Raw genomic sequence first — 26,455 nt, 5'->3', positions numbered from 1 at the left:
ATCTAAGGAGCCCCTTGCCGCCTTCTCCCTGGGGGTGTTGGAGGTAGGAGAAGACAGCAGGCCTCGGCGGGCAGAGCCTGGGGCCGGCCTAGGGTGCTACAGTCTGGGTTTTCTCCTCGGTGAGACCATAAGTGGGGCAGTGGGGGGAGTGCGATTTCTTGGTTAAAATCTAGGTTATTGGCAGTGACGTCGCTGGCATCGCCGGGCACCGGGTGAGCCGGGAGGAGGGTGGTGGGGGAGGGGCCGTGGGGGCAAGCAGGCGGCGAGAGGGGCCTGCCCTCCGAGGCTGCCTGCCCGCACCCCAGGCTCCCTCTGCGCGCCTGCTTGGTTGGGTTGGGGGACACCTTCCCAGTCCCTTGGGCGGCTGGGCAGCCGCTGCCCTCAGTCTGGTGCCCGGACTCGGGTTGGGCAGGCCATTGAGCCGGTGGCATCGGGATGTTCCAAGGTGCACCGTGCCACATACGGACATGCGGGACCCTCTTCCCAGCCCGTTTCTCCACTTGTCCAGGGAGAGCTGGGCCCCGGCGACCTCCCAGGGTCTCTGGGCCAGCCTCGTCTATGCAGGAAGGTGTGGGAGCCCACAGGGGTGCTCCCATGTCCACCCTCCAGCTCGTCAAGACCAGCTTCCGTGCCCTGAGCCTCTTGTTCTGGAAATGAAGGAATTAAACATGACAGAGGAAGTTAGGGGACCATCCCCCAGTGGTCCCACTGCGTTCCCACAGGGCCTCTGTCCCCTGTGTCCCCTGGGCTCCTCGTCCATCGGGCGGAGATACCATAGTTGACTCACCTAGTCCCCAAGGACACTCTTAGGACTGAGTGACCAGGAGGGTGCTGAGCAGGGGCAGGGGGCATCGGTAGGGCAGGTCAGGCTCCCTCCCGTCTCTCCACAGCCCCTGGCTTGGAGTGGGGTCTCCTGGGGGCCTAGGAAGCCCCTGCCCCAGCTTTGAGCCAGGGGAGTGAGTGGAGGAGGCCTGCCCCCTTTAGGCGGTGGGGGTTGGTGGTGGGGCACAGAGGTGCGGGCTCTGCTCCCACCTTGCCATGCTCCTGGGGCACACGTGTACCCACAGGCCGCGAGCAGTGGTGGCCCAGACAGGGAGAGAGACAGCAAACAGATCTTGAACAAGTATTTAATCTTGGCTGGGGGTCACCCTGAGGCAGGATGGGCGGGAGTGACGCTTAGGGGTGGGGAGAGTGAGCCCACCAAAGGTGGAGGGGGTCCCTCTGCCACCTCTGCAGGTGGGGTGGGTCTGGCTGGAGGGGCCACTTTCTGCACCACTGCCCCCTCCCCCCAACCCCGTCAGGGCTCCCGTGGCACCTTCTGCCACAGGCTCAGCCCCTCCTCCTGCCCCTGCGGCTGTCAGAGACAAAGGCCCCGAGCCAGGCACTTCCACTGGGCCCCGCTCGCTCCCAGGAGGGGATCCCTGGGGGCCGCTGTCCAAGGTGTGCAGCGGCCCCACTCAGCCTTGCTTCTGCTCCCTCGGGGGCCTGGCCAGCTCCCCTGCGGTCTGCCTGTGTGCCCGACACTGGACTCGGGATGGGGTCCTAGCTTGTGGCACACACACATCCGTTCCGGTTCTGCCGCCCGGAGCAGAAGCTGCAGGGGACCCCTGGGACTCCGGAAGGACAGAGTGTGTGCTGTGTCCTGGACCAGGCCCTGCTCAGCGCCATCCGTGAGGCTGTCCATCCCTGCACCCCGGCCCCTGCCTGTTGGGGCTACGCCCACCTGTAGCCCCGCTTCCGGTTTGGGGGTCTTGCAAAGAAGGGGAAGGCAAGGTTTGTTCTGCAAGTCCCAACCCCACGCTGCTCTCCCTGACTCCCGGCCTGGGTCACGGCGTCCACACTGCTGGAGCTCAGTCCCAAGGCTGGGAGGGCCCGGGGAGGAGTGGGGCTTTTTGTCGCTGCTCTGGAGAGGGTGGGGGTTTCCAGGTGGGGTGGGGGTTCCCGGGTGGGGTGGGGGTTCCCTCCCTGTGAAGGCAGTGCTCCAGCCCGGCAGGGGAGGTGCCAGCCCTGAGGGCAGGGGGCTCGGCTGTGCACTCCAGCTGCAGTCTGGGGCTCGTCCCTGAGAGCCTCTGGCGGTGGCCTCCCTGGTTCCCCGGTCCTCAGCATCTCCTGTCTCGGGGACAGGACAGAGCCCATCATATGTCATGTGTAACCCTCCAGCCCGAGGACCCCGGGGTTTCCTCCTCTGTTCCCGGGGCCTCATTCTACCTCCATGCAGTGGGTGTGAAAGGCACCTGTCCGTGTCTTGGCTGTGGCGGCAGAGCGTGGTCACTACCCGCCCCGGCAGCCTCCCAGCGGCTCTCTGTCCGTCTGGACATGCCGGCCTGTTCTAGAATGTCAGGGGAAGCCTCATGCACTAGGCGCTCCCGCTTCTGTCTGGGCAGAGTGCGTGCGGGGCTCGTCTGTGCTGTGAGGGTCAGTCCCTCGGTTCCCTCCCCCGTCTGGTGCTCAGTCAGCTGTACGCATACCCAGGCCGGCTGTGAGGGTCATGGGTCTGGTGACTGGGAGCAGTCGGGTCCCGCGGTCACCGTGGCACAGCATACGGACCTGGGCTTTGACCACCTGGGGCTGTAGCTCCTTCCCCGAGGCCCAGGGTCCCACAGTCCGTCTTTTATCCGAGGCCCTCACGCCCATGGGGTCGGACTTTCCATGGAGCTGCTTCAAGTCTGCCCTCGTGGCCCTGTTCCCGTTATCCTGCTGCCGACACCTCCTCGCACCTGGGTGTGGTTTACGATTTTATTCATTATTTGAGAGAGAGCGAGCAGGTGCATGAGAGGAGGCGGAGCCCACCACGGGGCTCGATCCCACCACCCTGAGATCATGACCTGAGCCGAAATCATAACTCAGACGCTCAAGCTCCCCCGCGGACCCCCGGCGCCCCTCTGCCAGCGCCTTTCGGGTTGCATGTTTCCTTCTTGGCTCCACTGTTGACGCGCCCTGTGCCTTGGACGCCTCCCCTCGGCCGGTCCGCTTCCTCCGCGACGCCGCCCCTCCTGTCGCCACGCGTTCCCGTCCCCTCTGGCCTGGCCTGCCATCCAGCCGTGTGCTCCTCGTGCAGCCGCGTGTTCCCCATGCTCCCACGCAGCGGCCTTCCCCTGCGCCGCTCTGCCCGCCGGAGACAGCCGACTCTCTGGGTTCGGGTTCTAGTCCGTTTTAAAATCTAAGTTCAGGGCCGCCTGGGTGGCTCAGTCTTGAGGGAAGCCTCCGACTCTGGATCTCAGGGCCGGGAGTGCGCGCCTCGCGCTGGGCTGCAGCTGCGTCTGGACGTGGCTTAGAAACGGACCGCGGGTAACAGGTAATGATAGGTGAGGAGCCGACGTCCATCCTGCTGCTCAGTTCTCCCGTCTCACCGCCGCGGGTGGTCTTGTCATGGCCTCTGCATGCCAGAGACCCTCCTCACGCCACCCTCGTCAGGTCCCCGGGGACCCCGGCTCCCCCAGCTCTTGCCCCCCTGCTCTGCGTTCTCCTGGGGATGACCCGGGGGGGCCGGACCACGTGGGTGTCCCGTGCGCCGTGTGAATGCACGGCCACAGCGGTTGGGCTGCTCCTTCACCGGTCACGGGGCGTTTCCGTGGCTTCTAGTCCCCAGTAGTGAGAGCGAGGCCGTGTGCATGCTTGAGCTCCCACGCGGGCACGTGCTGGAGGCTCCCGTCCCGCGGCCTGAGCCCCCGCGGTAAGGCGGTGGTTGCGTGGCAGGCGTGCGTCTGACTGGGGGACGCTGCCCTCTCGTGGGACGCGGTGCTGTGGGTCACTCTGTGGCCAGACGGGCCGCGTGCGCGCTGACGCTGGGCTTGCCGTGTTTTAAAGCTGCGGCTGCCGGGCCACGGTGGTGTCCCTGCTGTCTGATGTCGGCTTCCTCCTACGTGTCTGCCGTGCCCTGACCCTCGGCCCTTCTTCCGGCTTGTTTGGCTCCCCGGGCCCCGGCGGCAGTTGTGCGTTCCTCACGGATTCGGGGGAAGAAGCCTCTGCTGGGTGCGTGAGTCACGGACATTTTCTCCTGGACTCGTGTTTGTTCGTCCCCTTGGCACAGTCTCTGCTGAAACACATTCTCAGGGCGCCCGGGGGCTCCGTCGCTGAAGCGTCTGCCTTCGGCTCAGGTCACGATCCCGGGGTCCTGGGATTGAGACCCACATCGGGCTCCCTGCCCAGCGGGAAGCCTCCTTCTCCCTCTGCTCCCCCGGCTTGTGCTCCCTCTTTCGCCCTGTGTCTCTCAAATCTACAAAATCTTAAGAAAACACAAAACAGACAATTTTTAATGTCGATGAAATCAAGCCATTAATTACAGTTGACCCTGGACAGTCGGCTTTGAACTGCTGGGACCCCCTCCCACGCGTGTGGACGGTCTGCGGCCGCCGCTGTGCGTATGTTCTCGTCCCCGCGGCCTTCCTCGGCGGCACTTCCTGTCCTCCGGCTGACGTCCCGGGAAGAGCGTGTCACGCGGGGAGTCACGTTCGCTCCCAGACCGTGCGCTGTCGTCAGGCTGGTGGTCAGCGGCGGCTGCTACATTGTGGGGGGGCAGGTCAGAGTCACACACGGGTTTTCCACGGCCCGGGGGCCTCTCGCCGTCACCCTGTCCAGGCGTCGGCTGTGCCCGCGTCGTCTTCAAGTCGCTACTCACAAGAGTGCGAAGATTCTCCCGTCCGTTTCCTTCTACACGTTCTGCGGCTTTGGGTTTTACGTTCCGTCCGTGGGTCGTTCTGGGTTAATTTTTGCAGAAAATGTGAGGTTCTGTTTTCTCTTTCATGTGACGTCCAGTTTCTTTTCAAAGATATTTACAATACGAGAAAAAGCCCGGGGCACCTGGGGGCCTCCGTTGGTGAAACCTCTGCCTTTGGCTCAAGTCATGATCCCGGAGTCCTGGGATCGAGCCCCGCGTTGGGCCCCCTGCTCGGCGGGGAGCCTGCTTCCCTCTACGTGCCCCTCCCCCGCTCGCGCTCAGGCTCTCTCTCTAATAATCTTTTTAAAAACAGGAGAAGACCCGGTTGGTATTTATTTTGTGTGGACGCGAGTTTCCGTCTGGTGCCGTTTTTCCTTCCGCTTGAAGAATTTCCCGTGACATTTCTCACGGTGCTGACACCGGACCAGCGGTGAGTTCCAGAAACTCGCGGGTCGGTCTGAGAGGCGCCTCCATCAGTCGGCCTCGCTGGCGTCGGACGTGCGGGGGCGCCCCTGCCCCGGGCGCAGGTCTGTGCTGGCGTCCCCAGCTCGCACTCGTGTGTGGTGGACACCGGCCTCCGGCTTTCCTCCTGGGAAACCGCAGGAAGTCGCTGTGTCTCCGCGGGCACCATCTTCGTGGCAGCTCCGTTTCGCTCCCAGTTCGGCTGCCCACGGTTCCCCTCCTTGGGCTCCACCCGGCGGCATCGCGGTCGGGTTCCGTCGCCGGACGAAAGCCTCCACCCCTCGCGCCATCCTGTGTCATTTCTTCGCCGGTTTTTCTCTTCTTTGGGGCCACCTTTCCGGGTTGGTCCCGTGTCTGCTCATTGTCGGTGGATCCGGGACTTGGCGCATGTCGCCGTGTGAGGCACCCGTGGCTCGTGGTTCCGGGCCTCTGGCGGTGGCACCGAGCAGGACTCAGTAGCGGCGTGTGTGGTAGCTGCGGGCGTGGTGGCCTGTGCCGGGAGCGTCCCCTCTCATGGGGGGAGCTGCCTGTCCTCGCTCTGCCTGTCCCAGGTCCGTCGCGGAGACGTCCCCGCCCGGCCTCCGCCTTCTGCTCGGACACGAGAGGTTTATCCCCTTTTCCTTATGATCATTTGGTTTTTGTGTTTTGTCTAAAGAAAGACCTTTTTTCTCCACGTCAAGATATTGTGACGTTCCTCTGTGCTCCAAAAAAAAAAAAAAAAAAAAAAAAAAAAAAAAAAGCCATAACTTTAAGATTTGAAATCATTTTAAATGCGCAGAAACGTCCCGATACGTGCCGTCTGCTTGGACGCGCTCACGGGCCAGAAGGTGCCGGGTTCGCTCTGCCGCCCCTTCGTCTGCACCCGGAGAGGCTGTGGGGTCTCTGACCCCCCGAGAGCACGTTGCCAGAGTCAGCCCCTCTGCCCCCCAGGCTAGCACTTGTGACAAGCAAGGACAATGTCCCACGGAAGCACACACTCCCATCAGCGGTGGAGCAGGGCCCCTCTGAGCCGCGGTCCTTGAGGTGTCCCCGCGGTCCCCTCTGCCCCCCGCAGCCAGAGGTTCTTGGACCCCGGCTTGGGTCAGGAGCACGCTGCGTGTTTGTGGCCATTCTCCGCCCTCCCCTTAGTCTGGGATGGTTTCTCGCCCCTTGTCCCTCAGGACACTGGCCTCTCTCTAGCGCGGCTGAGCTGCTGTGCAGAGCCCCTGTTTGGGTTTGGCAGGTCTTGGTCGTGACTGGGCTCGGGTTGTGCGTGTCGGTGGAGCTCCGTGGCAGCTATGTGGGTCCCTCCCGGTGTGGCCTTCAGGAGGCACCCGATGGCGTGTGCTCCTCAGTGGTGACGGATGACCCCTGCCAGGAAAGGTGACCCCTGCCAGCGAAGCCGGGCTCTTCCCTTTGCAAGAGAAGACCGTCACCCGTTCCCTGCCACGCAGGTTCAGCGCGCGCCGAGATTCCTGCCGTGGTCTGGCTCCTCAGCCCGGGGTTGGCTTGCCGACGGTCCCCGCCACGGACGGTGTCCCCGCGTCCCCCACGCGTTCCTGCACTGGCACTTACTGCTAGCGTAGAGGGTGTTTACAGCACTTTTCACCCCATCTCGTTCCGAATGTTCCAGAATCGACTCGCCTTTCAGGGGGGCGGGGCACGTGCCGCCGTCCGGCCATCCGAGCTGGGATTCCTGGATTCAAAGCCCCGCGGTCAGGCCTCTGGCCGGTGTCTTCAAATCCGGTTTAGTCCTGGGGTCATCCTGGCCTCCCCTTGCGCCGGTTCTCCTCCTAACAGACGGGATTCGAATGCAGGAAAGGCTTTAGTGTCTGGCACGTCTGGGATTGCGGTTTTAATGGGCTGCGACGGGGCCCAGCGCTGACCCTTACCCCACCGGACTCCCCAGCGGGTCAGCCACGGGTCCGCGGGAGACCACCTCCTCCCACGGTGTCGCTCTGTGAGCCCGCCTGGGCCATGCCCTCCCCTGCCCCCACACATCCCCCTGCGCGTCCCCCTGTCCCTGGTTCTCTTCCTTACGGTGACCGGGCCTGCCTCCTCTCTGTGTTCTCAGACACACGCCTTCTAGAATCGCGTTGTCAGATGCCGCGCAGCCTGTCTGCTGGGGCTCGGCCGGGGTTAGCCGTCGCCTCCGGCCAGGCCCAGGGCGCACCCAGGTCCCTGCGGTGCTCGCTGTTCCTCTCCACCCCGGGCTTTTCTCGGGACTGTGGTGGTGGTCTCTGCCCGCCCGTTGTCAGATTGATTCCTAGAAACTCGTTTTTTGTTTGAATCTACCTGGTATTTAAGTCTCTTCTGTCTTGTCATCGGTTGTTGCGAGGGTCCCAGGAACACACGGGGTTTATTACTTAAGAAAAAAGTCTGGCCTGAGCTCACTTACGTATTCTGATCGCTTGCCTGCGGATCCTTCCGGACTGTGTGTGTGCGCAGCCCCGGCGTCCGCCGCCCCGGGGCTCAGCTGCTGCTCCTCACCGTGCGGCTTCCTCTCTGCCCGGCTCGACTGGCCGGGGCTTCCGGCTCAGCCGCGGCCTCTCCAAACGCGGGAGCAGCCTGCCGTAGTTCGTCTTTAAGTGGGGTCTTTGCTCCAGGCGCTTGGGGTGCGCATTGGGAGAGGAAGGACGTTCTTTTCCTAGGTGAGGAGTGTTTTTGTCTGCTTTTTTTGTAAGTGTTAAATTCTAACCAAAACTTTGTCTCTAAATATCCAAACGGTCCTGTGGTTCCCCTCTTCTCCTCGGCTACTTCTCTGAGCGACGGAGGACAGAGCCCTCTTGCATATTCAAACAAGACAGAACCAAAACCTCGTGCTCCTGGAATCCGTTCGGCCTCGTGGCAGTTGAAGCTCCCGATTTGTCTTCCTGATTTCTTTTTTTTTTTTTCCCATTTCGGGTGACTGCTGCGGGGCATGCGGCGCTGCCCAGGGTCCGACTCCTGGACGGGGCGTCGGGCGGACGGAGAGGGCAAGTGCGGGGCCTGCGTCCGGCCGCTGGTGAATCGGGGCAGGGGGCGCCCGCTCTGGTCGGAGCCCGGCAGGGGCCGCGTCCTGAGTGCAGCCGACACACATGCAGCCCCGACGGCCTCTTTATGTCGGAACTTTGCCGAGCCCTGTCTGGCAGGCTCCTGCCCCGCGTCCTTAACCCTGTTAATTTCTGCCCTTTCTCCTTTTCTTTCTCTCAAAGAAAGATTTTGGGATTTTGTTTCTCTATTTTTCAGCCTTATGTATGTTGTCACTTCAGTTTGCTTCTACTTTCCGGGTTCCGCAGACGTTTAGACGACCAGCTCCTAGGACTCTCCACTGTGTGCACTGAGGGCCGTGTGCTCCCTGGTCTGTGCGGCCACCTTCCGGGTAGTGTGTTTCCCTTGTCGATGGCACAGACTGCGTCCCCCATGTCCCTGAGCTGACCCACGGGGTGGGCGGCCGGGGTGCAGTGCTTGGCTCCCAGACACGTGCCGGGCTTTCCGGTCAGCCTTCGCCCCGGCTAGAGGGTGTTCAGAGCGGCTCTCTGCTCGGGCATCCGTCGGCTGTCCGCCCCTGCACCCCAGCCACACCGCCAGGAGCACGAGGGCGTCGTGCAGCCTGGTAAACCGTCCCGGCCGGGCACGCCGTGCACACTCGGCCGCGGCTGCTGTCCTCTCCCCGTGGAAGTGGCCGTCCTGCCGCTCCCGCGCGTCCTCCGACGGCCGGCTGGGAGGGTCTGTGCGCTCTCCGGCTGGCGCGTGCTGTCGGGGCGGGCGCCGCGGGTCCGCTTGTGCTTCCAGCCTTTCTCGTCCTCTCCTTTCCCGGGCTTCGCAGACTTCCAGTTTCAAGTCCTTAGCCCAGTCCGGTTACTTTTCGTGCAATTACTGACCACTTTGGGGCCTCTCTCCCATCTTCCCGCTTCCCGTCTGTGCCCGCTGATGCCCCGTGTTCCTCTGTTTTCCCTCTTTCTAGTCTGTCAGCCTGACTCTGTTTCTTTCCCCTTTTCTTCACTTGTAAGTTCGTGCGCTGCTGTCTCCAGGGTTAGGGTTTCACGTCCATCCCGACGGACGCTTCTCCTTCAGGGACCTGCAAAGCCATCTGACCGGGCTCTGTCTTCGTTCTGGGGACGTTTTCAGGGCCCCCAGCCCTTCTCGGCCGTGTCCCGAGTTGTGCTGACGCTTCCCCGCACAGTGTCCCTGGGCTCTTTCCCTCTCTTCCTCTCCCTCTTCGCTGGGACCTCTCAGCCACGATGGCCTCCCGGGCGCACTGCCCGCGTTCAGTGTCACTTTGGCTCTTGCTTGGGACTCTCCTCCTTCCTTCCCCTTCTCTGCTTCAATCTGGATTGTCTTCCAGGTCGAAGATCTTGTCACCTGCTCTGTTCCGTCTCCAGCACCGATCCCGTGTCCAGGGTCTGCTTCTGGTTTTCCGGTGAAGTTCTCCGTCACGTTCCCACGCTCCCTGCGTGTGTGCCGAGCTCTTGTCCGGGACGGATCCCCAGGGGGTCTGGTCTCACATCTTTTTGTAAATTGGGGTTTTATTCCTCATTTTCCCGTGTTCCTGGTAATTTCTTACTGAATGCCGGACCGTGTGTGAGAACGTCCAGGAGCCCCCACCGGGGCTGCTCCAGAGAGGGTCTGCTGGATCCTCCGGGTCTCGGCTGGAGCTGGCAGGATGCCCGGCGCCGTGACCAGTCCTGGGTCTTGGCTAAAGGCCTACGGTCCCCAGAGCACTTCCTCCTGGCAGGCCCCAAGATCTGATGTCTGTTTATCTTGTATGTGGACACCACGTTCTTGACTTAACTTTTTCTTAGTGTCTTGGTGGTCATTTTTCTGAATCTGGCCTCCACATATGCTGCTTTGTGGTGGAAGGAAATTGAAGGAAAGCCAGGAGGTCCCCCGGGCGGGGGCACCTTGAGTCTGCACGCTCCAGGCCCTGCACCCCTGCTGCCCGGCCCCATGGCCGCTGACCACTCAGCTCAGGGGGCCTGGCCCTGAAAGTTAAGCAACTTTTATGCAGCTTCTGGAGTTGATCATGTTGGGGGGACACTCCATGGCCAGGCAGGCATCTCTGGGGAACCTTACAAGTCAAACACATTTATTTATTTATTTGACAGACTGAGATCACAAGTAGGCAGAGAGGCAGGCAGAGAGAGAGGAGGAAACAGGCTCCCCACTGAGCAGAGAGCCCGATGCGGGGCTCGATCCCAGGACCCTGAGATCATGACCTGAGCTGAAGGCAGAGGCTTTAACCCACTGAGCCACCCAGGCACACCTAAGCACATTTATTTTGGGGGCACCTGGGGGGCTCCGCCGTTAAGCATCTGCCTTCGGCTCAGGTCATGACCCTGGGGTCCGTGGAAGCCTGCTTCTCCCTCCCTCTTCCCCTGCTCGTGTTCCCTCTCTTGCTGTCTCTCTATGTCAAATAAATAAAAGTCTTTTTAAAACATCAAATCAAATAAACACATATATTTTGGCATAGCGAATATATGTCCGTCATCGTGAACAGAGACCACACCGGGGAAGGCCATGCTCCCAGCCTACCCTCTGCCTCCCGCTGTCTCCCAGAGGCCTGCGTCTCGTCGCTGTACAGAGTGTGCACATGCACTTTACCTAAACACATTCCTCGGGCACAGAGCCCTGCTGGGTTTTCACGGTGACCACTGTCGCCTGGTGTCCCAGGCCGTGACCTGTCTGGTCGTGTGCAGGGGACGGGGGATGGAGAGGCGGCTTGCATCTCGAGGCTGGCGCTGGACGAGCCCTGGGAGCAGACAGAGGGGGGCGGACAGGAAGAGTTTGGTCAGATGGGCAGTGACACAGGCCCCCTGGCTTTGCTGGGACTCCATTCGGGGGCTTCATGGGGTCCCCCAGGGCCAGACCCAGGTGCTGGACACAAGACTAGCAGAGCTTGTGGAGTCTGGGCTCAGGCAGTGGCTGCGGCAGGTTTGAGTTGGACGGGAAGATGCCCAGAGGACATTTTGGGTGTTCGAGCTGGAACCAGAGGGGTGGAGGCTGCGGCGGGAGGACATGGCTCGGGGCTGCACCCGGTGCTGTCCAGGCGGAGCCGTCTCAGGGCTGCATCCTCCCCTGTGGCTGTCTGTGTCCTCCCGAGCACGGGGACCCAGAGGCCTGCCGCGTCCCTCTCTGTCTGTGCTCCCGGGGGCCCTGGGCAGCGGCGTCTGCATACACGGCGTCCCCACTCCCGGCCTCACCTCTGTGCTCACTTGTGTTTATTTCTTCTGGGCCTTCCCAGCCAGACTGATTTGTGCCCAGCGTGTCGTGTTTGCTGGTTCTGAGATGCCCGTGTCCTTGCCCTTGAGCATCCACAAGATGGGGTGGTCTTGCCATCGGTGGGGGACATGGCTTCTCCCCGCGGAGCAGCTCCGTCTGTGATGACCCCCGGCCCCCCAGGCCCAGGTGCACCTTGGGGAACTGCTGCCAGCCCTGTTTCCGGGGTGCTGATGTGGTCGTGTCCTGGGGCGCTGCTGCCGGTCTCAGTGTGCCCCTTTCAGAGCTGTGGGTCTGGTTGGTGCGGAGCAGGGACAGGGCGGGCAGGCACGGGGCGTGTGGCGCGTGTTCACTGTGCAGAGCAGCTCCGTCGGCCTCCACGTGGCTGTTGTCAGTCCCCCGGCCCCGCGCTGTCCCCTGTAGTCACTGGCCCGTTCTCTCTCTCCAGAGTCCTGCATTTGGGACCCTGTCCCACACACCAGGTGTGTGACCGTGGGAGACTGGCCCCTTCCGTCCCACTGGCGAGTTTGAGGCTCCCCTGCGCAGTACCATGGTCTTCCCGACGTGTGGCGGTGACCCGCTATGTGAGCACTCGGCCATGTACGCCTGCCGCCGCGGGGCCCGGGCTGTCTCCAGCCTGGTGCGCTGGTGAGCGGAGCGGGGTGAGGCCCCTTACTGGGGGTCTGTGCGGACTGTCTCCACGTCTCGTTTCTCCCGGGGTTCGTGAGCTGCGCTGCTCCGTACGCGTGAAGTGGGGTCTCTCTGTGTGGTTTATGTGCCGCTTTCCAGCGGCTGAAGACGTGGAGCATCTTTTCATGTGCTAATTGGCCATCTGGACCATCTCTGGCTGAGTGTCGGTTCAGATCTTTTGCCCATTTTAAAAAACAAACCATCCGTCTTCTTGCTGTTGAGTTTTGAGAGTTTGCACTGGATTTTCGGGGCAAGCCCTGGGTCGCGTGTGGTCTGCGGACTGCTCCTTCTGGCCTGGGGGGCGGGCTTGTCTGTACCTCCTTCCCACATGGGAGGTTTTCGTCCTCATCTGGTCGGTTTTAACCCATCGATTGTTTTGTGGATTGTGTCTGAGCTTTTAGCTGAACCCAAGATCACAGAGATTTTCTTCCAAAACGTTTACGCTTTTGTGTCGTACATTAGGTCCATGACCCGTTTTTACTCTTTTTCAGGTAAGGTTGTGAGGTTTAGATCGAGGGTAGTTTTGTGGTTTCCTTTTGCAATTTGCCCACATACCACCCGTTCCAGGGCACCCCGTCTCGGAGCGGCTGTCCCTTCCCCTGCCGTGGTGAGTGACCCTTAGTCACAAGTGAGCTGAGTGTGTTTGTGCGGGTCTGACTCGGGCCTGTGGACGGGGGTCCCTCGGGGTCCCTCGCTTGCTCTCATGACCCTCGCAGGCTTGGTCACAGTCACTGCAGTCGGGAGAGCTGGACAGTGTGATTTAGCGTTTTTCTTTCCATTTGGTTGTAATTTTATTTTCCCATATAATCACAGACCAGGGGTCCCTTTTTAACAAACGGCCTATGCTCTCATAGGGTGGCAGTCCCCTTCTCTGTCCCCCCACCTGCCTGCCCAGCCTCAGTGGCACTCCATTCTCTGCAGGCGGCCACTGGCCCTGGTGGGGGGTCCCCGTGCCATCCTGAGGTGCACCTGGGGACAGGAGCAGAGTCGGCCCCTGGGGCCCCGTGGCGCGTCGGCGTCCCGCAGGCTGTGGGATCCGTGTGCTTTGCTTGGGGAGAGGACCCAGCACATTTTCTAGATTCCCAGTGAGGGAGCCACGGGAGGGGGAGGAAGTGCCAGAGAGGAAGCTGGGGAGCCTGCCGGGGTCCCTCCAGGCCCGCCTCGCCCCCTCTGCCCTCGGTTGGTCCCCCTGCCGCCCCTGTTGTACTGAGGTTGAGCTGACGGATGTCACCGTGTGCCCTGCAGGGTGAGGGCCCACGTCCCCACAGTCACTGTTCGTCTCTCAAGAGAGTGGCTCTGTTGCAACAGGACCTACAAACTGGGGTTTCCCATCCCGCTGGTATCCGGTGCGCCGTCCAGGGCCCGCGGGCACACTTGCACTGCTCTGCTGTCATCCCCTCGTCGGTCTCCAGGACTCTCCATCTTCCTGACCCGAACTCTGCCCCGTTACACACAGATCTCCCCTCCTGCGGTCCGTCCCCGTGGGTCTGAGCACTCTTGGGCCCACACAGCGGCAAAGTCTGGCGGGATCTGTCCTCTGCTGGACTCCTCTTTTTCAGTGCAATGTCCTCAAGGCCCCGTCCTTCCTCGGCTGAACTCTGCAGTGTCCCTGATTCTCGGAGCACTTGGGGCCCTTCTCGGTGCCCAGAGTTCCCCGCAGGGTCCATCCTTGCGTCTGGTCACAGCTCTCTCTGTCCAGCGGTCTGAGGGGCACTGTTTGCCTGTCCTTGGTCGCTGTCCCCTTTGGTCCGGCAGCTGCTGCTCCAGGTCCTTCCGTGCAGACCCTGTCGACAGTGACTCACGGTTCCCGCACTGAGCAATTACTCCCTCTCGGTACAAACAGCGAATCGCTCTTTCATGTGCCTCTCCACATTCCACGGGGCCAAAATATTTGGAGCTCTCAGTCCTGAAGCTGGTTAAAAACGGGGCCATTGTGTCCCTGCCTACAGCCCACCGAGGGGGCCTCCCAGCACGCCTGCCGGAATGCCCACCTGAAGGCCACAGGGATGCCCTAGGGGCCCCCCACTCCCCTGTGTCCCTTGTGCCCCCGCCTCCATGCCCCCGTGCCCCCTGCACCCCCCCGTGTCCCCTGTGCCCCTCCCCCCACACGATCCCCCAGGTCCGCCAGAACCCGGTCGCACGCTGCCCCCTCCGCTCCACTCAGCTGTGGGCTGCTGCGGCGGGAGAGCTGGGCCCGGGGAAGGGGCGGGGAAGGACTCCAGAGCACCTCTCCAGATGAGCCACCGCTCGGGTTCGGTATTTTTAGCCGGCGCGGTATCCGGCGCTCGGCAGAGCAGAAATAGAAGAGGCTCTTTTGGATGTTCTGGATACGCCGCTCTCTGCTCTCAGGAGCCGGGCTGGGGGCTGGGGGGCTGGGGGGCAAGCGTGCCGGTGCAGACAACTTCTGCTGTTCAGAGAGACACGGCAGGACGCGCGGTGGATGGCGGGGTTTCTGCCGGTGAGCGCTCTACACGTAAACGCCGCGGGCCGGCGGCGCTGCGCCTGCGTGTGTAGTCACAGCAGGCCGTGGGGGGACGGGGGCGGGTAATTATGTTTTAAAATATCCGGGTTGTTTTCCCTGTGCTCCCTGAGCCCCCGGGCGTCCGGGTTGGGAAGAGTCTCTGGTGCTCTGGGCAGCTCCGGCCCGCCCGGTGCCCCGCACACACCTGCAGGAAGGTACGCCCAGCCCCCAGAGCGGCCCAGCACCCACTGACCCGTGTCCTGGTCCGGGCTGGATGGGCTGGAGCTGCAGGCCCCCCTCAGCTCTGGTCTCAGCCGCCTGCCCTCTCCGCAGAGGCCCACCTGTGTCCAGCGTGCCAGCCCCCCACGGTTGAGTGGTCCTCACCGCCCCCCTCTGGGAGCTTGAGGCTGCACCAGCGTCTGGAGGCCTGGGGCTGCAGAGGGTCTGCCCAGGACCCTTCCTTGCCATCCTCCCTCCCCAAACCCCTTCGTGGCAGCCCCCATACAGCTTCCCCAGGTACTTGGCCCAGCCTGGCCCCTCCCGCCCTCAGTGCCCACAGGTGCTGATTCTTCCTATAACCCCTAAGGGGGAGTGGGTCACAGTGCAGAGGGGACAGCTGAGGGGACAGGGTGGCCCAGCCTCAGTGGTGGCTGGGGGCACCTGCCCTGGGCCTGCCTGGTGGAGAGCAGGTTCCCACAGCCAGACCAGGCCTGGCGGTGGGGGCGGGCGGCGGCCACCTCCATGGCCACGGCCCGCTGCCCTCACGCTTCCCTGTCCCCCGCCCCATTGGGGCTGCGCACGGGGCCGCTGCTGCTCCCGGCCCGCACTTTGTCCTGCAGAGGGGCCGCTCTCCCTGGTCAGACCATGGGTCTGGCTCCCTTGCACCGGCCACTCATGCCTGCCTCGTCTGCAGGCCTCTGCTGGGGGGACACCTCGCGGGCGCCTCCTAGGCCCTCCCAGCTCGTGTCCAGGTCTGGGGGGGCGAGCCCAGCCCTCCCCTGCCTTCCTCCGTCCGCTCACTCCCTCTTGTCCTGGCCGCCGGGGTCAGGACCAGGTGGGCAGGGAGAGAGAATGGAGGGCGGGCACGGAGTGCGTCTGACCCGGGCCTGGGCGGGAGGGAAGGGCGTTCTCCGGCTCCGTCCCTGTCCTGGCGCAGCCTGGGAGCGCCCCTAACCCGATCGGGTCTGTGTCCACAGTGCAAGAGAAACCGGAGCCCGTGCCCCTGGAGAGCCGCTCCTGCGTCCTCATCCGCCGTGACCTCGTGGCCCTGCCCGCCAGCCTCATCAGCCAGATTGGGTACCGCTGCCACCCCAAGCTGTACTCGGAAGGGGACCCCGGCGAGAAGCTGGAGCTGGTGGCAGGTGAAGGTCCCTCCCCGCCCTGTCTGTTGTATGCAAATGCCCTCTTCTCCTTTCTCCTCAGAGCTGCGAACAATGTACTCATCACCAATCAGTCAAAAAAAAGAAGATAGAACATCTTAAATTTCCTCTAATTTCCTTTTAGAAGAATGTGTCATTAAGAGGAGTTATTCAATTGAATTAATTTAGCATTTTAATTGAATCCCCTGGGCCGGCCGCACGTCTGATTGGCAGGGACTGCAATCACGATTGTGTTTTAATTTAGGTGGCAGATAAAACCAAATCGAGTTCGCGTGCTGGTCCCCTCCCCCAGCCCCCAGAGTGTCCCCACCGGATGCAGCTCAGAGTCGGAAACGGAGTTTGATGAACACAGACGGCACCCGTTGGGGCCCGGTGCCTTTGTCAGCAAGAGCCCTCCCCCCTGGCGTGGGGCCGCGTGGGGCCGCATGGGGCCTCGCCGCTCCTGGCAGATCTCAGGCTGTTCGTGGGGAACTGTCACCCGTGCTGGGGAAGGTGGAGCCATTCTCTGGGAGTGTCCTCCCGTGGTCACCGGGGGAGCCCCAGACGGGCCAGCCAGGACCCACGGGCACCATCGCTCCTCCCCGGTGCTGTTGTGCACCCGCTGGGATCCTCTGGGTCCCCCAGTCTTTTTCGCTCCTCCCGACCGCCATACCCGGGGCAGCACTGTGGGGCTCTGACTGTCCCCTCAGCTGGGAGCCGCGGTCCCAGGGGGCAGCAGTAGAGCAGGGCAGAGACGGGTGGGGCACACCTGTCTGTCAGGGTTTGGGGTTGGGACGGGCGAGGGCCGGCCCCCTTCCCTGGCCCGACCCACAGCTAGACATCGGGGGCGGGCCCCCTGGTACTCTAGCCCATTACAAAGTCCCTTCAACAAGGATGTCCCCAGCCCGTGTGGCCCGGGTGACCTGCTCTGCTGTCGGCCTTGAGCCTCTGCAGACGGGAGACGGCCTGACAGGAGCCTTCACAGACACTGGGTCAGACTGCACAGACCCAGCGCCCCGATGGTGGTCTCCATCCAGGGTCCCCCGCGGCTAGAGCACCTCCACGTGCCTTCCTTCCGCCCTGCCCCGCGCACTTCCCTCCCAGGGTTCAGAGCGGGATCTGTGATGTCGGGTCCTCGAAGACGGCCTGACGGGGATGGGGGGCGTCCTGAGGACCCCACGCACGTGCCCTTTGGTGTCTTCTTCTCCAGAGTCCGGGACACGGAGCGCACGTTTGTCCGTTCCTTTCCCCGCGAGCAGAGTCTGGGCCGACAGAGGCCACTCCACGCTCTCGGCGGGCTCTGGCCTCGCCGTTGCCGGGCCCTGCTGGGCGCTCGGGGCTTGCCAGGCTCCTTCGGATGAACAGCGCTGCGTGAGCTCGCTGACTGCACCCCTGCCCGTGGCGGGCTGCACCATCCCCCGACATGTGCTGGGCCAGCTGACCTCCCTGATCCCACCTCCCCCCACTGCCTGAGGGGCTTTGGTTTTGGGAAGGGACAGAGAGGCAGAGCGGGGAATGCTCTCAAGGCCCGAAGGGCGACCTGGGGACAGCGCTTGGGCATGTGACCGAGGGCACCTCTTGCAGGTGACAGGGCCTCGGCACAGTGAGGGACCCCTAGAGCGATGTCCCCAGCCTGTGGGGTCCCAGGCCCCAGGGGGAGCACTGCTGCTGAAGTCGGGGTGGCCTGCCGCTGTCCCCTGCTTCCCAGAAGCCCCGCGGCCCCGGGAAGCTTGTGGCCCTGGGTCGTGGGTCACAGCCTCTCTGTCTGGCGGTCACAGGCTCCGGGGTCTACATCACGCGCGGTCAGCTCATGAACTGCCACCTGTGCGCGGGCGTGAAGCACAAGGTCCTGCTGCGGCGGCTGCTGGCCACCTTCTTCGACAGGTGGGTCCCTGGACCGGTGCGGAGGCTGTGTGAGCCTCTTGGCAAAGTGCTTGCTCGCTGCGGCCTCGGGTCCACGGCCCCCCACCGTGCTGATGTCCCACTGTGGGTCGGGGACGTGCGAGGGGACACGCCCATCGGAGGGGGCCTGGCTGCCCCGGACACCCCGTCCCCATAAAATAAGAAGCACACGTGCTTTGTGAGTGGGTCAGAGGGACCCATCCCCGAGAGGCTTTGCTTCCCTTTCATCTCTCGGAGAGTGGTGGGGTTAGGGTCACCCTGAGCCCCAGCAGTCAGTAGCAGTGCAGGGGGGAGGCCGGGAGAGCAGGCCCCCCGGCCGGCGGCCTCACTTCCCTCCCCGCCCCACCAGGAACACCCTGGCCAACAGCTGTGGCACAGGCATCCGTTCCTCCACGAGCGACCCCAGCCGCAAGCCTCTGGACAGCCGGGTTCTGAACGCTGTGAAACGTGAGTGCCCCGGGGCGCCCTGAGGGGCTGGGGGGGGGCTGCCGGTCCCCTGGGCTGGGGACCGAGGCTGCGGGAGGTGGCTTCTTCTGGGCAGTGCGCCGGCCCTGCTGGGCTTGGGGGCGGAGGGGGGAGAGAAAAGAGCAGCTCGCGGGAGCCAGGTCTCGAGGTGTTAACGTTCTTGGTGGGTTTCCAAGCGTGATGGATTCAGCTGCGTGCGGAACTATTTTAATATGTGAAATAGATCTAATTTTCCTTTTTGAACAAAACCCCTTATTTACATTTCGAGGTTATTTTGAGCCTTTGCCATCTGCTCGCCGGCTTCTGCCTCCCGCTCCTGGGCGCGGGGGTGGGGTGTCGTGGAGCCCGGTCCGTCTCCGCGGCTGACTGCTGCCCCCCGGCCCGGCTCCGCCCCGGCCTGCTCGGGCCACCCTGGCCAGCCGCGGGCCCTCCCGTGGCGGTCAGCACGCGAAACGCTGTCTCACTTCCTTGCTTGGAACACGTCTCGTGAGACCGATTTTGTTCTAGAGCAGAGAGGGCCCTTTGTGATAGGTCGTGACAGTCCCAAAGCTGGCGGCCGGCTGGGCTCCGGGAACGGGGGGTGTGCGGGGATGCTGGCATGAGGGGTTCGCCCCAGGGACCTGTGTCCCGCCCCCAGGCTGCTTGCAGAGCTGGGTCCTGGGGCTCCCGGGGCAGGGGACTCTCAGTAACATTGGAGTGCGGATATGGCCCTGGCCGCCGCTTCCTGCTGGTGGGGGCTGGGTGCGGGACAGGTGTGGACCGGCTCCCCCACACACTCCTCGTCCAGCCTGTGAGGAAGAGCCTCTGTGAGGGCCCGAGAAGCCTGAGCCTCACAGTGGGTAAGTGCAACGGCCACCTGACTCGGGCCCCTGCCCGAGTTGCCCTTCTGGCCAGAGCAAGGTCACTGAGCGGGCTTGTCTCAGCAGGCCCTGGGACCCAGGGGGGGTGGGACAGAGCAGGAATGTAAGGCCCAGAGATGCCAGGGACCTGCCCAAGGCCACACAGCCAACCTGTGCTCAGGGAGGGCCCACGGTCTCATACTCTGACACCGACTGTCCCTCTTCCCCTGGACATTCTGGCCTGAGGGAACAGGGCAGGGCCTCCAGGGTCGAGTGTTGAGAAGGGTAACCACTGTCTGCCAGCTGAGACCAGGATGGACCCCGGGGGCAGCGGCCAGCAGGGTGGAGGCCCCCTCCCCTGCTGGCCCAGGAGGACAGCTGCAGCACGCGAGCGCCCGGGCCCCGGGTCGCTGACAACGCCCCCCCGTGTTTGCAGTGTACTGTCAGAACTTCGCCCCCAGCTTCAAGGAGAGCGAGATGAACGTCATCGCCGCGGACATGTGCACCAACGCCCGCCGCGTCCGGAAGCGCTGGCTGCCCAAGATCAAGTCCATGCTGCCCGAGGGCGTGGAGATGTACCGCACGGTCATGGGCTCCTCGGCGGCCGGCGTGCCCCTCGACCCCGACTTCCCACCCGCCGCAGCGCAGGTGTTCGAGCAGCGCATCTACGCGGAGCGGCGGGGGGACGCGGCCACCATCGTGGCTCTGAGGACTGACGCCGTGAACGTCGACCTGAGCGCCACCGCCAACCCCGGCTTCGACGCAGCCGAGGAGGCGGATGGCGCTGGCTCGGTCATCCAGGAGGTGGCCGCGCCCGAGCCGCCCCCCGCTGCGGCCCCGAGCCCCCCGCAGCCCTTCGAGCAGGCGGGCGCGAGCTCCAGCCGGCCGCAGACGCCCGCGGCGCCCCGGAGACCGGAGGCGTCCTACGCAGGGACCTTGTAGAGGGGCCGCCGGGAGGCTCGCGGCCGGTACTAAAGCTGCTTGCATGCGTTACTAATACAAACAGATGTGATCAAGCCACTTACTACGGAACTGCTACTGTTGCCTGAAAAAAATGTGATTTTTATCCTGCTTGTATTTAAAGTTTATGAAGGAAACAAATGCATTCGTTATACTGTAAAGGGTTAGTCCGCTGGTGACCTAGTTGCGAGGAAGGTCCCAGGGCTCCTTGGATACCTGCGAGGTTCGTCTCCAGGCCGTGGGCCTCTGACCCCGCTCCGGGAGGGACGAGAGCCTGTGGTCCCCGGTGCCTGGGAGCCGGATCGGGCGGCCAGCGGCCTGGGGCCCGTCTCCCGACCCTCGCTGCTGACTCGGGGGACCCCACCCACCCTTTGGGGCCGGGGCCAGGGCTGGGCCCACAGGGGCCAAACTCCTTTTCCCTTATTCCTAAGACTCGGGGGTCAGGCCTGCCGGGCCGGCTGCGTGCGTGGAGCGCCCGCGAGCGCGTGTGTGAGTGCGCGTGTGTTTGAGCGTGTGTGGGGGCATCGGTGTGAGCACAGCAGGGGGAGGGAGAGCTCCGTGCACCTCCAGCCTCCTGCCCTGCGCCCGGGGGCTCTCCCGGCCCCCTCAGCTCCACAGCCAGGGCAGCCCCGCCGCCCTCGACCATGTTGGGATTACATTTGTTTGTTTGTTTGTTTTTGTCTTAATTCAGATCTAGTTCATGTATGGTTTGAAAACTTTCAGACCCAAAAGAGCAAAAAATTAGGGAGGACTTGGTGTCCCTGCCTGGGTCTGGGTCACCTGTGGACCGCGCTTCGCCCTGCCCGGGCCCAGGTCCCAGGGAGATGCCGCCGGGGTGTGTGACGGAGGAGGGTGTGGAGGCCCCTCGTGGCCGGGCTGGGCCTGAGCGGGTCCCGAATCGTGCTGCAGACCCTGGGCCCGGACGGCGGGCGGCGGGCGGTGGGCGGTGGGCGGGAGGAGCCGGGCAGCAGCAGAGCTGAGGATCCAGAGTGTGGGGGTGGCGGAGCGCAGTGAGGAGGGGCCGGAGACAGACGTGGTGGGTGAGGCTGGAAGGCTCGCTTCCATGTTAGGTGGCCGGTCTTTGGTGAGCGAGGGCGCAGGCTGTGCGCTCGTGGTCAGCGGTCGGGAAGCTTCCTCCTGAGTCCCACGCGCCTCCCCCCGGCCGGCCGCCCGCGAGACCAGATGCCCTTCTGTTCCCAGATGAAGGGGTCTGTTGCCCCCCGCTGCCGGCACGCTGCCTCCCCTGACCAGGTGCAGAGCAAGCCGGCAGCCCCTGGGCTCAGCCTCCCTGTGACCCACAAACCTGAACCTCCCCCAGCCATGGGCCTGCCCTGCGGGGCTGCGGCACCCGTGTGCTCAGGTGCCCTCTGACCACGGCCCTGTATGGAGAGGCTTTGGGGAGACCCAGGCTGGGTGTGGAGCCTCCACGCCTCCTCTAGCCAGGCCACACATGGGCCTGCCCTCCAGAAAGATCTGAGGGCTCCCAGGAGGGAGTGGGGGCACCTCGGGCAGGCCCGTGGGAGCTTGTCTCAGCCCCTGTGCCCGAGAGCAGCGGTTGAGGGAGGTGTCTGGGCCCGAAGGGGCTGCACTCCTGCTGGGGATCCGAGCCAGCCTTCTGGCCCAGGGGTGAGCCACACTGTCTCCACCTCTTTCTCCCCTGACCTGGGCCCACCTGGGGTTGGAGCTGCATGGGCCTGGGGCCCCAAGGCCACTCAGGACCTAGCCCTCCTGGAACCGAGAGGCGGCCATCCTCAGGCAGCCACTGGGGGTGTGGAGAGGGGGATGGGGAGGCTTGGCCCCCATCCCCCTCCGTAGCTTCCCTTCCCGACCCTGATGTGCACTTTAATTTGACCATCCCTGAGGACCCTGGGGAGACAGGCGGCTGGCCTGTCCTGGCCGTCAGCAGAAGGGCTCGCGCGCTCGCTCTCCCTGTTCCCCTGCCCCCCCCCCACTCCAGAGTGAGAGCGGCCCCCGACCTGAGGCCGGGACACGAAGGGGTGCCCGTGGCCCGGTGACGGCAGCAGCGCCCGCACAGAGAAGGCCTGACCGCCGTTCAGGCCAGCACAATGTCCCGCGACCTCGGTCCCTTAATCGTGTGTAACCGCCGTCCGTTTCGTTGTTCCCGGTAGGGAAGGCAGGAGTGATGTGTGAACCTTCAGTTCTTCAATGTGAATGGGTCCTGAGCTCCCCCTGAGCCCCGGGCGGGCCAGGCCGAGCGTTTTGCACTAATGTGTCCCGCGGCGGACGTGGGTCCGGAGCGTTTGCGGACGGGCATGGCTGATGATTGTATCTGCCGGGGCGCTCCCTCCGCGTCCAGAATGTTCCGCGGGGCGGGCGGCAGCGGGCCTGGGCTGGGAGGGGCCGACCAGAGTGCCTTAGCATCTTCTGATCATTTTTCCCAAGGAAAACCCGTTAAAACCGGACCCTCCCCCTCCTCTGTTTACAAGACGACTAATGCCTGTCCTGTGAGCGCGACCCCGACTCACCCCGACCCCGTAGAGCGAGAGACAAGCCACTCAGTATTTATGACGCGCCTGCACCTGACCCCCCAGCTTGACTATTAGCAATACACATACACTACGTAGACTAACACAGAGCTGAGTTAGACCCGCGCCTTTCTGAGGAGGAGAGAAGGGACTGGACCCCGTCGAGGCGGACGTGGCGGGCGGCCGGCTGGGCCGCCACCCTCGCCCACCCTCCCCGGCGGACGGGCTGTGCCCAGGAGATAGCGGGGATGGGGAGAGGGACGGGGTACCGTGAGCTGGCGGGGCCGCCCCGCCGGCGCGCCTCGGTGCTTGAATTCTGTCTTGTGTTCTGTGCCGTGTCTGCTGTCACCCAGAGTTCTCTGTGGTCACTTAATTTCGCGTTGGATTCATGCGTCTTGCCTTGCCCCCGACTGTGGCCGTGGCTGTGGGTGCGAGGCCACGGGGAGAGACGGTCCTGGGAGCCCCCCGGCTGCAGTCTGGTTCTGGGGCGGTTGTGTTTGGAGCTGGGAGGGGGGCAGGGGGAGGACGGGGACTCTGGGGTGCCCAGCCCTGGCGTCCCCTTGAAGGGCAGAAGGTTCTAGTACCAGCCCTATGCCACCCCAGGCCACTTACTGCTTAGCTCCCCCTCTCGGGTTATTTTTATGGAAGTGTCTTGATGCCAGTGGAAGACTGATGGCCCATTAACCACCTGAAAACTGTGAGAAAACCTCTGTTTGCCTTTGCCAGCAGTAAATCCTACACACAGAGCTGGGAGTCTGGAGCTGCTGTTCCAGAATGTTGCTGGTGCGTAAGTTTGTCCTTTTGTCAGCGAGGCTGCTCGGAGCGCGTCACCCGCCGCCGGCCGGAGAGCGTTAGGGCTTTGGTACAAGACGTTTCTAACGCGCCAAAAGGTTTTGGGTTTTGTTTGTTTGTTTGTTTTGTTTCTTTGGAAAAAAAAATGCAAAGGAAAATAACGCAGAATCTAAAGCATTCGGATTGGACAACCTGCTTGAATTCCAATCAACTCCTTCGTTGTTAGCGTTTTGCACATGATTGTAATTTTTATGTCAAAAGAAGCCAAAACTTGCAATACTATTTTTAGCAGACAAAAAAAAAAAAAAGAACTAAGTATAAAATGTATAAATATTTTGGACTTGAACATTGGATGGCACTGGGTGCAAACAGACCGTTCATCCTCTGGACGGAGCGTTTGGGAAAAAGAGCCTTTTTACAAAGACATGGTTCCTGTCCAGTCTGGGAGGGGTTAAGTCCTGCTGTAACTCACGACTGTTAAACAATAAATAAATGAAATCACTGTTCCTTGTGCCGTGGAGCAGGTTTGTTTTCCTAGAACCACCCCCGCCCTCCCCCCCCCCCCGTCAGCCCTCCCCCCCCCAGCAAGCTCGTCCCCCCGCCCCGCAGGTGCGTCCTCCCCAGGCCCCGCCGCTCAGCAGAGCCAACGCTGTCGCCTTTGCTGCCGCACTAGTCACAGCCTGCAGAGACGTCCACCGGCCGCCGGGAAACCCAGGGCTTCCGCGGCGAGCGGAGCCCGAGCAGGACACGGAAGTCCTTGCAAACAGAAGGATGTGATCGTTACTTGTAAAGCGCTTTGTAAAATTCACATTTACAGAATAATAAAGTCAGTTCAAACCCAAGTGGCTGGCGCTTTCCTCCGTCAGAGGGACTGGGGGAGACATTGCGGAGCCAAGGAGAAAGCCGGCTGCTGGGCGGGGTGGCCCAGTGACTCGGGACACCCCCCAGGAGCCAGGATCACCAGGTGGGGGCAGGGGCCTGCCGAGGCTTGCTGCCCAGCAGGCGCACTCACCTCCCCTTCCCCCAGTGACGTATCTTAATGGGAAGGGGGTTGGGTCGGCAGGATGCGGGGAGGGGGGTATCACATGCCTGGGGCAGGGCCTTGGGCTGGCCTGGGAGGGGCCCCTTTTCTTTGAATTGTCTGCAAGCTAGGAGAGCCACCTCACCTGCCTCACCTGCCTGCCACCCGCCAGGTGTGAGGTACCTGCTTCCGGTCCCCAGCCGGCTCCTCCTGGGCCAGGTCTGCCCCCACATGGACAGAGGGGGAATTGCAGATGAACGGCCGGTCTCCTGGCCTGACCCGGTCGGAGCCCCTGGTGCCCACCGGGTCCCTGCCAGGCCAGCTCTGGACTGGGGTCCTCAGATCCAGGCCGGGCCGCTCCCTGCCCCCCTGGTTTCTCTGCCGTGTCCGCAAGGACGTTTTTGCGCTAGGCCCCTCGCGGGTGCTTCCCACACCTGAGGCCTGCGAGGTGGGCTCCGGTCTTCCTCCTCCGCCGCACCCCTGGTCTCTGGCGGAGCGAAGCCATGGGTGTATCTGCTCCCTTGTTTAGCGAGCTTTTCCCAGGGACAGGGTGCTTCATGGTGACGTCCCAGGATGGGGTCCCCTGTATCCACGGCACATCACAGTCTCTCCCCGGGAATGCTCAAGGAGCCTGGCCCTCACAGGGCTGGGGAGCTGGGTGTGCGTGTCCCCACCCTGCTGCTGAGCCCAGCTCTGGCCACGGGGACAGCGCGCCGCTTCGATCTTGTTTCCACAGCCGCCTCCAGCCCAGCTGACCAGTGTCCTCTCGGGCCTGTGCCAGCCCCTTCCCACCCACGCCTCCAAGCTGCTGGAGGGGGTGCACTCCCCTGTCACCTCCCTGGGCTGATAGAGACACCTGTCTCTGGGCCACGGGATGCCCACAGGCCTCCAAAGGCCCGATCCAGGCGGCCTAGGGCCAGCTGAGGCCCACGCGGGGTGGGAGTACGAGGAGGGTCTGGGCTTGGAACCCAATTCTGCTGGGACCTGTGACATGGGGCCTCCTGGTGTTTCAGGAGGAGCGGCCGGGCACCTGTCGGCCATCCCCCGCCGCCCCTGTCCTTCAGCCGGCCTCCCTGGCCGCACAGTGTGGGCAGAGACTGGCTGAGGCGTCAGAAGCTCAGCCCCTCCGCTCAGCCCAGCAGAAAGGGTCGGAGCCCCTGGGGTGGGGGTGATCCTGAGCCTGTGGAGGAAAGGCCTGCTGGTCCAAGCTGTGCGGAGGTCAGGGTGAGGGCCTGGCCAGTGCAGGGGTCGGTGCAGGAGGAGAGCAGGGAGGGGCGGGGCAGGGGGCTGGGAGCTCCCGGTCTTCATTGACCAGCTTTGAGTGGCATGTTCTTCACAACCCCGCCGGGTGGGCACCATCCGTCCCTGGAGGGGGACTGCGGGCCTGCTCTGAGCAGCCAGGGCCGTGCGGGCAGTGGTCTCCACTGTTGCCCAGGAGGCTTGGGGCGGGTCAGTCTCAGCTCTGCGTCACGTCCGCTCTATCAGGGAGCCCAGGAGGGCTGGGCAAGAGGGTCTGCCGGGAAGTGGACACAGACACTTGCTCAGGGACCACTGGGGGATCTCTGTTGGGATGGAAAGGGGACAGTGGGCCCGTGGGCGGTGGATGAGGGCCCTGGGCCAGGCAGGGAAGGGTGGGGTGCTGAGATGCCCCCAGCTTGGAGACATTTTGGCTTCCGCACACACAGGGGACGAGCACACGGGGTGAGCCGGTGGTGACAGTAGGGTTTTACAGAGGTCTGGCTGTGTGCCTGGTGGGGGGGTGCGATGCCATTCCCCCCTGGGTGCTGCTTCTTGGGCTCCCCGAGAGTGTCTGTGGCCAGGGGTGAGGGCCAGGGCTGGGCCGGGGTAAAGTGAGCGTCGGGGCACCCCGGGTAGCCTCAGGGGAAATGCAGCCATGAGGGCGGGCTGGAAGAGACCTCTGGTCCGGGGCTGTTCTTCTGGCCCTATGACCCACCTCGAGGGGGCCTCCGTCAGTCCAACGGAGGCCGTCCTGGGTGGGCCGGGGCTGCGAAGGCTGCTGTGATCGCAGGTGCCACCCAGAGCTCCCGGGCCCTCTTGCAGGGACTGGGCCGACGGAGGGAGGGTGCAGGTAGGGCAGAGGAACCGAAGTGGGCGACACTGGCCCAGGCAGCGCCGGCGCCGGGGGGGGCCTCCTCGGGTTCCCCCCCACCCCTCCCACAAACAC

General features: G+C 63.5%; 1 protein-coding gene across 3 annotated transcripts in view; it reads left to right on the top strand.

Annotated features, from left to right (window-relative positions):
• The window catches only part of NACC2 (NACC family member 2), a 65,951-nt gene extending 41,860 nt beyond the window's left edge, over nucleotides 1-24,091 (top strand). For all 3 annotated transcript variants that reach the window (XM_045082701.1, XM_045082700.1, XM_004756972.3), the window contains 4 exons: nucleotides 15,644-15,808; nucleotides 17,584-17,689; nucleotides 18,057-18,154; nucleotides 19,448-24,091. In XM_045082701.1, the coding sequence (XP_044938636.1) occupies nucleotides 15,644-15,808; nucleotides 17,584-17,689; nucleotides 18,057-18,154; nucleotides 19,448-19,953 (875 nt within the window). In that variant the 3' untranslated portion in view covers nucleotides 19,954-24,091. The remainder of the gene's footprint in view (nucleotides 1-15,643; nucleotides 15,809-17,583; nucleotides 17,690-18,056; nucleotides 18,155-19,447) is intronic.
• The last annotated feature ends 2,364 nt before the right edge of the window (nucleotides 24,092-26,455 follow it).

Source organism: Mustela putorius, unplaced genomic scaffold, assembly GCF_011764305.1.
Source record: "Mustela putorius furo isolate JIRA1106 unplaced genomic scaffold, ASM1176430v1.1 tig00000596_pilon_pilon_pilon, whole genome shotgun sequence".
Taxonomy (NCBI): domain Eukaryota; kingdom Metazoa; phylum Chordata; class Mammalia; order Carnivora; family Mustelidae; genus Mustela; species Mustela putorius.
This window is presented reverse-complemented; position numbering and strand designations above follow the sequence as displayed.